This window comes from Microcaecilia unicolor, chromosome 2 (assembly GCF_901765095.1).
Source record: "Microcaecilia unicolor chromosome 2, aMicUni1.1, whole genome shotgun sequence".
In the NCBI taxonomy this organism is placed as follows: Eukaryota; Metazoa; Chordata; class Amphibia; order Gymnophiona; family Siphonopidae; genus Microcaecilia; species Microcaecilia unicolor.
The window spans coordinates 440,163,152-440,177,169 of record NC_044032.1 but is presented as its reverse complement, the minus strand read 5'-3'; the positions used below and the strand labels follow the sequence as shown (position 1 = coordinate 440,177,169).

Sequence of the window (14,018 nt, the reverse complement as noted above, 5' to 3'; positions counted from 1 at the left end):
AATGCCCTCCCATGGGAGGTGGTGGAGATGAAAACAGTAATGGAATTCAAACATGCTTGGGATAAACACAAAGGAATCCTGTTTAGAAGGAATGGATCTATGGAATCTTAGCGGAGATTGGGTGGTGATGCCGGTATTTGGAGAGTAAAACCAGTGCAGAGCAGACTTCTACGGTCTGTGCCCTGATCGTGACTGAATAGATATGGATGGGCTGGAGTGTAAATTTTAAGGAGCTTCGATGTTAGCTTCAGAACTTTTAGTACTGGAACAGTGCTGGGCAGACTTTTATGGTCTGTGCCCTGAGAAAGGCAGGGACAAATCAAACTCGGGTATACATATGCCACTGTTATTGCTAGGGTCAGACTCTATAGTAATCTGCATCCCAAATATTTCAGCATTGGCAAGCTCAGAGAAAGAAGAAAAATGCAAGAATAGCATTGTTAATAGAAGTACAATGAATGGAGAGACAGAAAGTCCACAAGTCCTAATAAATGCAATCAGATCAAGAAAATGTGGCAGAAAGATACGGGAATAGTCCCAACGGTACTGGGTGCCCCTTGCCTGATAAGAACACCTTGATATGTTGCATATATATCCTGTGAACATCTGGAGGAAGCTCTCATTGGCACTATATATGCAATATTAAGGTGAGCATTAGCAGTAACCTTGAGAGATTGCAATCAGATCCTACATACTGTGGTATAGGAATGGGGTTCACTATTCTTATGGCATGCACAAAACTAAGCCATCTGGGGAGACTACCTGATGGAGACTTGGTAGGCCATTGAGTGAGAGATGTTCTAATTTCCTATTGGAATGCTTAAAATAAAGATATTTTTTAAGTATAGCCAATAGGAAAATAAAGAAATTTAGCTGTTCTTGCTTCCCAGGTAAAATCAGGGGATGCTGGAAAGCATACCTGTCCTGCTAAACTACATGAGTACTTTTACTCTGGACATAGAAGTTTTTGGAACAGGAAGAGGGTGTAGACTGTAGAAAATGTTCAGGAATTTCATTTTGAAATCCCTGTCATGATTTACACCCTAAAGCACTCTCGTGCCTTCAGTCCAAGAATTTTTAAAGTTTGATTATAGGCCCATGGGTACATAGTAAGTCCTGTAGAAATGTTGTAAAATTTCCCCTAAGTTGTAAATGTCTAATACAGGGGCGTAGCCAGACCTCAGCGTGTGGGGGTCCAGAGCCGCCCCTCCCCCATCTCTGCCGCAGCCAGGTACCTTTGCTGGCGGGGGTCCCTAACCCCCGCCAGTCGAAACCTTCGCTGATCATCTGTTTCTGACTCCTGACGTCCTGCGTGCATGTCCTGCATGGGGCTACCACGCAGGACATCAGGAGTCAGAAACAGATCATCAGCGAAGGTGCCGGAGTCGACCTGTGCTTAAGAAGACTTCAGCTGGTGGGGGTTGGGGACCTCCGCCAGCAAATGTACCTGGTGGCGACGGGGTAGGGTCTGCGGTGACAGGGGGGTCAGCGGTTGCAGGGGGTCCAAAGTAGAGGGGGCCAGGGCTTAATCTGTGGGGATCCATGCCCCCATGGCCCCACCTAGCTATGCCCCGCCTAGCTATGCCCCTGGTCTAATACATAAAGTAGATAGAAAGGGCAAAGGGAACTGAGTGCATTTTGTGTTAACAGGAAAGAATCAAGTGGTCTGACACTGTATTTTTGCAAACCTTTCAGGAGATCTCTTATTGAAAGGAGCAAATTGAATGGACTGAACAGAGAAATTGTCATCAGAGAGAGCATCTACCAGCCTAGAGGAATTGCTGTCCACCCATTGGCTAAGTACGAACCAAGAAAAGCATAAACTGATGACTTCCACTGGGAGTCTCCCTGGACATCATTATTTTTTTCAACATGTATTTTCTTTTTTTTCTCTATAAAGTTGCCATAAAGAAGAGTACCATGAACTTTAAAAAGAAGAATCTTGCTGGTCAATGTTCAAAATGATTTAATCGACCAGAAATGGCCACTGACTGGTTAAATTACTTGTTCAGGGCTAATTTTCAACGGCACTTAACTGGTTATCACCGTTGAAAATTTCCAGTTAGCGCCTACATGAAAACTGGCTATTTTGGGGGCATTATGGAGGTGGAGTCAGCACTTAATTGGCCAGGGTTACTGCATAAATGGGACCGCATAAAACAGAGGCCTATCTTTATGTGGCAGCCCATGGCTGGTTAAGTACTGAATATTGACTTAAGGGAAAGGGAAATGGGACTTGATATACTGCCTTTCTGAGGTTTTTGCAACTACATTCAAAGCGGTTTACATATATTCAGATACTTATTTTGTACCAGGGGCAATGGAGGGTTAAGTGAGTTGCCCAGAGTCACAAGGAGCTGCAGTGGGAATTGAACTCAGTTCCCCAGGATCAAAGTCCACTACACTAACCACTGGGCTACTCCTCCTCCGCCTGGCACCTCATAAACTGGATATGAGCCCGGCATTGAATATCTGGGAATAATGCCAGCGGTTGTCAACAAAACACTCACCACTGCTGGCTGAATATTTATCCCTTGATGACTTACGGGCCGATATTATTTATTTATTATTTATTGCATTTGTATCCCACATTTTCCCACCTTTTTGCAGGCTCAATGTGGCTTACAATACATCATGAATGGTGGAAATATATTAGAAAATAGACATTTAGTGTTATAGAAGAATCTTGGGTAACATGATAATGATAAACCATGATAGTAATATAACAAGCAGATATTATAAGACAGTTCTGAATATATGTGGAGGATTGGTGTATGTTACATTTTTGGATCTTTGTGGTATGCCTTATTAAAGAGATGGGTCTTCAGTAGTTTGCGGAAATTGGTTAGTTCGTAAATCGTTTTTAAGTTGCGCGGAAGTGCATTCCATAACTGTGTGCTCAAGTAGGTAAAGTTTGACGCATGCATTAGTTTGTATTTTAGACCTTTGCAGTTGGGGAAGTGCAGATTAAGGAATGTGCAGGATGATCTTTTAGCATTCCTGGGTGGTAAGTCTATCAGGTCTGACATGTAGGCTGGTGCGTCTCCATGAATGATTTTGTGAACTAGGGAACATATTTTGAACGTGATGTGTTCTTTAAGTGGGAGCCAGTGTAGCTTTTCTCGTAGGGGTTTAGCACTTTCATATTTTGTTTTACCGAATATGAGTCTAGCTGCAGTGTTCTGGGCTGTCTGAAGTTTCTTGATTATTTGCTCTTTACAGCCGACATAGAGTACGTTGCAGTAGTCTAGATGACTGAGCACCATTGATTGTACCAGGTTACAGAAAACAGTCCTTGGGAAAAAAGGTCTTACTCTTTTTAATTTCCACATTGAGTGGAACATTTTCTTGGTTGTGTTTTTCGCGTGGCTCTCAAGTGTTACGTGTCGATCGATGGTAACTCCAAGAATTTTTAGGGCATCCGAAATTGGAAGGTTCAGATTTGGTGTGTTAATGGTGGTGAATTTGTTCGTGTTATGTTGAGAGGTAAGTATTAGGCATTGGGTTTTTTTTGCATTGAGTTTCAGCTGAAATGCATCCGCCCAAGAATGCATGATATGGAGACTTTGGTTGATGTCATTGGAAATTTCCTTTAAATCTTGTTTAAATGGGATGTAGATTGCTACGTCGTCTGAGTATATGTATGGGTTGAGGTTTTGGTTTGATAATAGTTTGGCCCAGGGTATTATCATTAAGTTGAATAGAGTCGGCGAGAGGGGGGAACCCTGTGGGACTCCGTATTCGGGTATCCATGTGGCTGAAGTAGTCGAGTTAGATGTCACTTGGTATGATCATGTGGTTAGGAATCCCTTGAACCAGTTGAGAACATTGCCTCCAATTCCGAAGTACTCAAGGATATGTAGTAGTATTCCATGATCAACCATGTCGAAAGCGCTTGACATGTCAAATTGTAGGAGTAGTATGCTTTTTCCAGTTGCAATCATTTGTTTGAATTTAGTCATGAGAGTAACTAGTACTGTTTCAGTACTGTGGTTAGACCGAAATCCTGACTGGGAGTCATGGAGTATTGAGAATTTATTTAAATAGTTTGTGAGTTGTTTGGTCACCATTCCTTCCGTTAGTTTGGTTATTAAGGGAATGGATGCTACTGGCCTGTAGTTGGTTAGTTCACTGGCACTTTTCTTTGCGTCTTTGGGTATGGGGGTGAGTAGAATGTTTCCTTTCTCCTTTGGGAAGAGTCCATTTTGTAACATATAGTTGAAGTGTTTCGTTATGTCTGTTATAAATTGTTGAGGAGCAGATGTCATAAGGTTGTTTGGACATATGTCTAGTTTGCAATGAGATTTGGCAAATCTTTTGAGCGTTTGGGATATGATATCCTCTGACAATGTCTCAAAGCTGGTCCAGGTTCTGTCTGCTGGGTATATGCCAGGGTCTGGGTCTAGACAGTCAAGGAATTCAGCATAGTCGATGGTACTGACAGGTATCTTAAGTCGCAATTGTACGATTTTCTCATTGAGGTATCAAGTGAGATTGTCTGCTCCTGGTGCATCTTTGCTGTTGGTTGTGACTGGTGTAATATCTAGTAGTTTATTCACGAGTTGGAAGAGTTTATGTGTGCCCTTGTAGTTTGGTCCAATTTCAGTTTTGTAATATAATATATTCAATGCAAGTTGTATATTAATTTGTGAGCAGTGAATTCAAAACTTCCTTATTCATAGATTCTCAAAAGTTATGCAGACCATCTCCTCTTGCCCACACTGTTTGATCTTGCCATAGAATCCCTAGCAAGATTCACATTCAATTAAGGGGCTCTGTGAGGGGGTATCCAGAATACTGCCTCTCACCCTTAAGGACAGTCCCTCAGACAACCTGAGTCACCTTAAACCCGTTAGTCCCACCCAGGGAGGAAGTGAGATGGGAGAGGTGGAGCCGAGGGTACAGGAAAGAGGAAGTATAAAAGGTAGGGCCAGACTCGGGTTGAGGAGGTCCAGGGAAAGAAGACTTGCCCAACATATACCTCTACAACTTATGTCTAGTGACTGTGACTTGGTTGAGGTAAGCCACTTTTGACTGAGACTTGTAAGCCTTGCCCTGAGGTCTGGCTAGAGACAGACCTGGAATTCAGAGAGATAGAGAGAAAGAGAAGGACTTACAGGCTGTGTTTGGGGTGTGCCAGCCAACAGCCTCAGACTGTGTTGGGTCCTGTCAACCACAGACCCTGGTTAAGACTGCATTCATTAAACCAAAGAGACTTTTCACCTTATGTTCCTGGCCCTGTGATGCAACAGGCCTCAGGATTTCCTTCAATAAAGCACTTATTTTCAGTTTTATACCTTTGTCCGGCTGTGTTATTTTGCAGGTCCACCCTCAACCCTCGCTCACGGTGTCGCATGTGGTGGAAGCAGTGGGATCTAGAGCTTATCATGCCCAAGGAAGATGGAGCTCTAGGCCTATCAACAATACTATGCCGGGAAATGGGGCAAAAGGGGTTAGCCCTGGCCTACTCGGGGGGGGGGGGGGGGGGGGGGGGGGGGGGGGGGGGGGGAAAGAAAAGTTAGTGTCAGACAGGCAGGTTTTATTTTTGTTTTCCTCATGCAGTGTGCATTTCTGGTGAAATTTGCTATAGAAGAAGCATGGAGAGGCTATGCCAGGCCTTAGTGGAAGACCAGCTGCAGCAAGTACTACAAAGGCAATGAGAGCATCAGCAAGCCTCCCCAAATTTCTGGAATCCCAGAAAGAGCTCCCTGACCCAGATGGCATAAGCCTTGCAGTCGTCCAGATTGCACCCTCCAGTTCTGGTGTTACCAAAGATGGTATCGGAGGACAATCTGGATTATAACCTGACCAATTTTGAATGCCCACCTGGCTGGTTGGCCAGAAGCATCCTGGACAACTTATCTATGGAATTTACTGTCCAGTAACAGCCAGACATCATTCCAAGATGACAATCCCGGCAGGATGGCGACTTACGCAGAAGTAAAAACCACCATTTTGGAGAGGGCATACTACACCCAAGAGGCCTACTGGCTGTGTTTCTGGAAGGGGTCCCTGCAAGTTAAAGAAAACACCCGCAGTTTCTTCTACTGACTCAAGGATGTGGCCGGGAGATCACGAGAATCATCCTCCTGGAACAGTTCCTTGAAGGTTTATCCCCACCTATGAAACAGTGGGTGAGGCAGCACCCTAAATTGACCCCAGAGAGTGCTTTAGAAGCAGCTGAAGCCTTTTACCAAGCACAACCAGAGTCATAACTATATAAGGAAAAGAAGCGGGCTGGAAGTCCTGAGAGAAAAAAGAAAAACTTGGGCCGGAGACCCAGAGGAATCAGAAACCACCCTCCAGCCCAGGGTCTCCCAGGAAGGGGTTGGAGCAATGGAAGACCTCATTCCCATGACCATAGCACACACCTTTACACAGATTGTGGGACCTATACTCCCCTGCCTGCTTCAGGTGTGGGGGAAGAAGTCATATTTCTAAAGATTTCCAGGATCTAGCTAAAGATGCCATGAATGTGAATTTGGTAGCCACACACAACTGCAATTTTGTGGAAGTTTTCCATTCAGGAAACAGGAATTGCGTATTACAAGTTGAGCTGGAAGGACATCCATACCAAGCACTAGTGGATTCCGTTAGTGTCAAGACCCTTGTTTGGAAAGAGATACTCAACCATTTGCAGTGGAATTACGAGCAGACTGTGACCCTGGCATGCGTACATGGCGACCAGACGCAGTACCTGACAGTTCAAGTATCCTTTAAAACTCCTGTAAGGCAAGCTCAGCTAGAAGTAGCAGTCATGACGTGGCTTTCTTAGCCGGTAGTTTGGGGCAAGGATTTCCCAAATTTCGGTGCCATCTGGGCCCAGCTGATTGCTGGCCCAAAGAGGAGGAGTCTTTTCCTGAGATCTTCCTGCTGGAGGACACTGGCTTGTATACCGAAAACCCAAAGTTACCTAAACCCTGCCACCAGCAGTGGTTTGAGAAACAGAAGGTCGCTGAGGGTAGATATGATAGAAGTCTATCAAATAATGAGTGGAGTGGAACGGGTAGATGTGAATCACTTGTTTACTCTTTCCAAAAATACTGGGACTAGGGGACAAGTAGTAGTAAATTTACAACAAATCAGAGAAAATATTTCTTTGCTCAACGTGTGATTAAACTCTGGAATTCTTTGCCAGATAATGTAGTAAAAACAGTTAGCTTAGTGGGGTTTAAAAAAAAGGTTTGGCTTGCTTCCTAAAAAAAAAGTCCATAAGCCATTAATAAGATGGCCTTGGGGAAAATCCACTGCTTATTTCTAGGATAAACAGTTTAAAATATGTTGTACAGTTTTGGGGATCTTACCAGGTACTTGTAACCTGGATTGGCCACTGTTGGAAACAGGATGCTGGGCTTTGATGGACCTTTGGTCTGTCCCAGTATGGCAACACTTATGTTCTTATGTTCTCTCTGAATATAGGAGCTGCAGTGGATGGAGATCCAGAGCAGTGGGAAGACAGCGGTACAGACACTCTGGACCCTTTAGACAGCCTACCCAAGTGAAGCAGCAAGGGAGCTATAGGGAATTTTAAAAGGGCACAATCAGAAGATGAGTCCCTTAGACCAGCATGAGCTAGGGTTGTTATGGTAGATTGCAATCCCATGGGCAAACAGGACCCCTTTAAGGCAGCAGTCTTGTATTTTATAATAAAGAATGACTTGTTGTACAGGGTGGCCAAGGGAACCCTGGAGGGGGAGGAGGTAAAGCAATTGTTAGTTCCTCAACCCTATTGTAGGCAGGTCATGAAATTAGCCCACAGTCACCTATTAAGAGGTCACCTGGGGGAGGAGAAAGACCCAGGAGTAGATTTTGGGCCTGTTTTTCTGGCCAGTTGTATTCAATCTAATTGAGCTCTTTTGTCCGTCCTGCCAGCTGAGTAGTCCAGAGTGGGTTCTACCTGTCCCTCTCGTGCCCATGCCCCTTGTCAACACCCTGTTTGAGAGAGTAGTGATGGACTTCATGGAATACCTAGAGTGCATCACCCATGGCAAAAAATATATCCTGGTTATTTTGGATTTTGCCATTGCCCTGCGTAATATGAAAATTACCACTTGGCTAATGCTCTGTGGGACATTTTCTCCTGGGTGGAGATCCCTGCTGAAATACTGACTGATCAAGGCTCCACCTTTATGTTCAGAGTTATGAAGAAAGTGTGTGCTCTGTTAAAAGTGAAAACCTTATGGATATCCTTTTATCATCCATAGATGGTCTAGTGGAATGCTTCAACAAGGCTCTCAATCAAATGCTGAAGAAGATTGTGGGTGAAGGTGGGAAAAACTGGGATTCTCTACTCCCATAAGTACTATTTGCAATTCGGGAAGTGCCCCAGAATTCAAGAGAATTCTCTCCATTTGAACTGTTACATGGGAGGAGACCTAGGGGAATCCTGGATGTGGTTCAAGAAGTTTGGGAAGAGGAACCCAGCCTGAGAAGGAACTTGACTGAATATACGCTCACCATGCAGGAGAAGCTGAAGAAAGCCAGTGAGGCAGCCAAGCTCTGCCTGTAAAAAGCTCAAGTGGGTCAATCCCGAGCTTACAATCAGAAAATGGTACAGAGAACCTTACAGCCAGGGGATAGAGTCTTAGTCCTCTTATCCTCCTCAGAGGGTAAACTATTATGCAAATGGCAAGGTCCGTATGAAGTTGTGGAAAAGACAGGACCTGTTAATTATAAGGTGGCCCAACCAGACAAGAGGGACAAAGCAAAAATTTTTCACATTAATTTGCTGAAGAAGTGGGTCCCTGTGACTGCAGAACTGGTCCAAAGAGATGACTTCGAGCAAGAAGTACCGAAAGAGTCCAGGACCTCGCAGGTTCCATTTGATGACCAGCTCTCCATCTCACAGAATGCCGACCTGGAGCAGTTGGCATGACAGAATGAAAATGTATTTTCTGGAGTGCCAGGCCGGACCCACCTTGCAACTCATGACATTCTCACTGAGCCCAGAATGGTAGTCTGGCAACATCCATATAGGTTTCCAGAAGCCCAGCAGCAAGCTGTGGCAAAAGAGGTTGCTGAAATGCTGGAAATGGGCGTCAACAAGGAGTTGACCAGTAACCGGTCATCTCCCATTGTGCTGGTGCCAAAGCTGGACAGGCATATCTGATTTTGTATTGATTTCCAGAAGGTGAACGCTGTCTCCAAACTAGAGGTCAATGTAACGCCAAGGGTAGATGAACTCGTTGAGCAACTGGGAGAAGCCGAATTCACCTCTATGTTGGACCTGACCAAGGGATATTGGCAGGTTTCTCTCACCCCGGCTGCCAAGGAGCAGCCTTTTCCATGCCCCAGGGTTTGTTTCAGTTCACGGTGTTGCTGTTTGGCCTTCATGGGGCTCCAGCTATCTCCCAACACCTCGTGGATCACTTACTCAAACCACATGGAGACTACGTGACTGTTTACCTAGACAATATCGAGGCGCATTTTCAAAGCACTTAGACTTACAAAGTTCCATTGTAACCTATGGAACTTTGTAAGTCTAAGTGCTTTGAAAATGAGCCCCATTGTCATCTACAGTAAGGATTGGAGGATCCATCTAATCCAGGTAGAATCAGTACTGGACAGTCTGCAGACTGCTGGGCTAACAGCAAATCCTACTTCTTGAGAGCACAATGCTTGGTCAGGAAAGGACAAGTGAGTCCCCAGATCCAGAAGGTAGAGGCAATCACCCAGGTGCCGATAACCCAGTCCAAACCTTCCTCAGCCTTGTTGGTTATTACCGCCGGTTTATTGCAGAGTTTGCTGAGAAAGCAGAACTGCTAACCTGCCTCCTACAGAAGAAGGCTTCAGAACACATACAGTGTACCAAGAGCTAGATGTGGCCTTCCAAACCCTGAAGAGGGACATGAGCTGGTGCTGGTCAGCCCAGCCTTCAACCGGCCCTTTATTGTGCAGACTGATGCATCAGAGGTTGGTCTTGGGGCCATTCTGGCCCAGGAAGTGGATTGGGAAGAGCACCTGGTGGCCTGCATTAACCAGAAGCTGTTCCCAAGTGACAAGAATTATGTGGTGATTGAGAAGGAGGAGGCTCTGGCAGTGAAGTGGACATCGGAAATGTTCCAATATTATCTACTGGGGAGACACTTTTTGCTAGTCACTGACCATCAACCCCTTCAGTGGATTGCTAAAAATGAAGACACAAATGCTTGTATCAAGAACTGGTTCCATAGCCTCCAGCCCTTTAGCTATCGGTTGAGACATTGGGCTGGCCGAGACCATGCCAATGCTGATTTTTTTCATGGGAGGTGAAGCCTTATATGGCAGGTGCACAACCAGGCAGAATTGAGCTGAGGGAGAGGATAAGTGAGGGGGTATACAGAATACTGCCTCTCACCTGCCTGAGCCACCTCAAACCCATTAGTCCTGCCCAGGGAGGAAGTGAGATGGGAGAGGTGGAGCCGAGGGTACAGGAAAGAGGAAGTATAAAAGGTAGGGCTAGACTTGAGTTGAGGAGGCCCAGTGAAGGAAGAGTTGAAGCCTTACCATATGCCTCTACAACTTAAGTCTAGTGACTGTGACTTGGCTGAGGTAGGCCACTTTTGATTGAGACTTGTAAGCCTTGCCCTGAGGTCTGAATGATATAGTGTCGTCTTTACTTTCTGACAATCTGCAAGAAGAATGACATCATTCCTAAAGGACTGAGGATCAAAAATCCTTTGGCTACTACTTACAATTCTGACTATGCAGAGAAACTCTGCAAATGCACTAGTCAGTAACTAAGAAATGAACTTATACATCAACTCTACAAGAAGAAGAAAATGATAAAAACCCAAAAGGATGAAATCATGAGGAACATGGAGGAACTACATTCACACCGTATAAGCCAACTTAAGGAGGACCTGCAGAACATTCAAGGAGAAAAACAATACATTGCTATCCGCAAAAAAAAATAAAAAAAAATAAAGCTGTCTTCTCTCCTGCAGAATCACAGAGAGAAAAACAGCTTATCTTGGAGCAGAAACAGCACTGCAGAACTAACATTCCCAGACAACTTGGATACACTTTCTAATCCATCTGAGGCATGTGAAATCAGAGCCCAATCAAACCAAGAGATCAAGGAAGTCTGCAGAGACCCTACAGACAAACCACTGATCACACTATTGGAGATACAGATCAAATGGGGATAGTAAACCTCTTGAACTATCAATTATCACAGCCTGAGGTCTCTGTACTCTCCAAAGGACTTTCATTTTGCCCATCCAGCAAGCGGGATGAAATTCAATTATACTCAGACCTGGAAGAATTTTTTAGAAAACTGCAACTGAAGCAGTGGCGTCGCGAGGGCAGCTGACACCCGGGGGTGGGTTGCCGCTGCGCACCCCCCCCCCCTGGGTGCAGCGTGACGCACCCTCCCCCCTCCGGAGTGTGACGTACCCCCCCCCGCGAGAACATACCTGAAAGGCAGTCAATCCGCCGAGTGCAGCCGCTGGGGGGTGTCGGCGCCTCGCTGGTTCCTTGCTCTCTCTGCCCCGGAACAGGAAGTAACCTGTTCCGGGGCAGTGAGAGCAAGGAACCAGCGAGGTGCCGACACCCCCCAGCGGCGTGCACCCGGGCAGACCGCCCCACCACCCCCCCTTCCTACACCACTGACCTGAAGGCACATTTTCACAACAAAGGAACTCCCAACAGAGCGGAATATAGTTTTAAACAAAAGAGCACTTATTTCACCCCACAGGATGGACAAAACAACAAGCTGGACAACTACATAGAAAGCTTCAGACAAAGGGTAAAATCACAACTTTCCAGCAAACAAAAGAAAATTCTATACAATCTTACTCCACCAGAAAGAGTGGCCATAAGAATTCTACAAATAACCAACGTATTATCATCAAACCCGCAGACAAAGGAGGCTCAGTGGTGATTATGGACACACAAAAATACATTGAAGAAGGGCACAGACAGCTCTCAGACAATACATACTACAGGAAACTAACTGAGGATCCCACACAGGATTATACAAAGCAGCTGAAATACCTTATCAGAACATTTCCTAAACAAGTACAGCCATATCTGAAGAAACTCATATCAAACCAGCTTTCTGTGGGCACATTCTACATGCTACCCAAAATCCACAAGCCTGGAAACCCTGGTAGATCAATCATATCGGGTATTGGCACACTCACGGAGACTCATAGAGGGGAATCTGAAACCTCTCATGCACAAAACAAACAGCTTCATACAAGACACCACAGACTTTCTGAATAAATTGAAAAATATCAAGCAATTACCACCAAGTACCCTTCTGGTCACGATGGATGTAGAATCACTATACAGCAACATTCCCCATGCAGATGGCATAGCTGCATGTGAGAAGCTCCTAAAAACATCCACACTGGACCATCAATACTCACCAGAAACTATTACAAAATTAATCAAATTTATTTTAACTCACAACTAATTCTGCTTTAACAATGATATCTATCTACAAATAATGGGCACTGTGATAGGCACCAGGACAGCACCCCAATATGCCAACCTCTTTATGGCTGAGCTGGAAGAGACATTTCTGAATACATACCAGACCAAACCCCTAAAATATTACAGGTACATCGATGAAATTTTTATGATTTGGACTGAGGGGGAAGAAACTCTGAAACAATTTTACAATTCCTTCAATACATACCATCCTACAATCAGATTCAAAATTGACTACTCCCCAAAAAAAGTCAATTTTTTGGACACCACAGTCTCAGTCAGCGATGGCTATATACAAACATCCATATACAAGAAACCCACAGAGAAATGCAGCTACCTCCACAACTCCAGCTTCCACCCTTCACATACAAAAAGATCTATTATTTACAGCCAAGCCACAAGGTACTACCGTATTTGCTCTGACCCAGGGGACAGAGACACACACCTTGAAATCCTGACTGCATCCTTTGAACAGAAAGGCTACAACCCCAAAATAATCTCCAAGAATATTGCCTCCTCCCTCAAAACACCCAGGGAAAATCTGCTACAGTACAAAGAAAAAAAGGCCACAGACAGAATCCCCCTTATAGTGACATACAACCCAGAGCTGGAAAAATTAAGAAAAATCATAAAAGATCTACAGCATCTACTCCAGGAGGATGAAGTACTGAAAGAGATATTCCCATCCCCACCAGTGCTGGCCTTCTGACAGCCACCCAACTTAAAACACAAGCTAATTAGAAGTAAGCTCCCAACACAGACTCAAAAAGAAGAGAATGGCACACATCCTTGCAGTATATCCAGCTGCAAACTATGCCAAAACATTTTACAGGACCCCACGGTCATTCACAAAGGAAACATATTCAACATTAAAGGAATCTTTCACGTGCTCATCTTCCAATGTGGTATATATCATCCAGTGTAAAAAATGCAATGAATGCTGCTACATTGGAGAAACAAGTCAGATGCTAAAGAAAAGATTTAATTTACATAGACACCATATGAAAAATGCTAGTACCAATCAGGATGTCACCTCTGTGGGGCAACACTTTACAAAACTAGAACACTGTACCAGTGATTTCATGGTAAGAATCCTGAAAGGGAACTTTAAAACAATACAGGAACGTAAGACCTTTGAAGTCAGAATGATTAAATATTTTGACACCCACCAGACAGGACTTATCAAAGATCTGGGTTTTCTAGCCCATTATAAACCATAAAAATGTACTGCTTTGTTTGTCACCCTCCTGTCTCCATGCATATCTCCCTGTCTCTCACCTATCCCCCCCCCCCCATCCTGTTAGACTGCCACTGAGATGCTTTGATGTTTCACTTACATATACTGTCATCTACCAACATTTGCTTATTTCCGATCTGACGAAGAAGGGCAATCTTCGAAAGCTAATCAAGAAATGTATTAAGTTATGTCCAATAAAAATGGTATCATCTTATTTTCTTTTCCATGTTTTATTTTGTTTAATTTCTATTGATTACCTTTAAACGTGGACTAACATGGCTACCACACCTCTCCCCTAGCAAAGAATCCGGAGATGAGCAAGTGGGAGCAAAAGGGTCTGAGGTTTTTATGGTAGCTGATGGCA

The 14,018-nt window shown here is 44.4% G+C and overlaps 1 protein-coding gene across 1 annotated transcript in view; it reads left to right on the top strand.

Moving 5' to 3' along the window:
* EGF (epidermal growth factor) overlaps positions 1 to 14,018 on the top strand; it is a 102,140-nt gene that overhangs the window by 57,286 nt on the left and 30,836 nt on the right. The window contains exon 12 of the mRNA XM_030190858.1: positions 1,696 to 1,800. Within this exon, the coding sequence (XP_030046718.1) occupies positions 1,696 to 1,800 (105 nt within the window). The remainder of the gene's footprint in view (positions 1 to 1,695; positions 1,801 to 14,018) is intronic.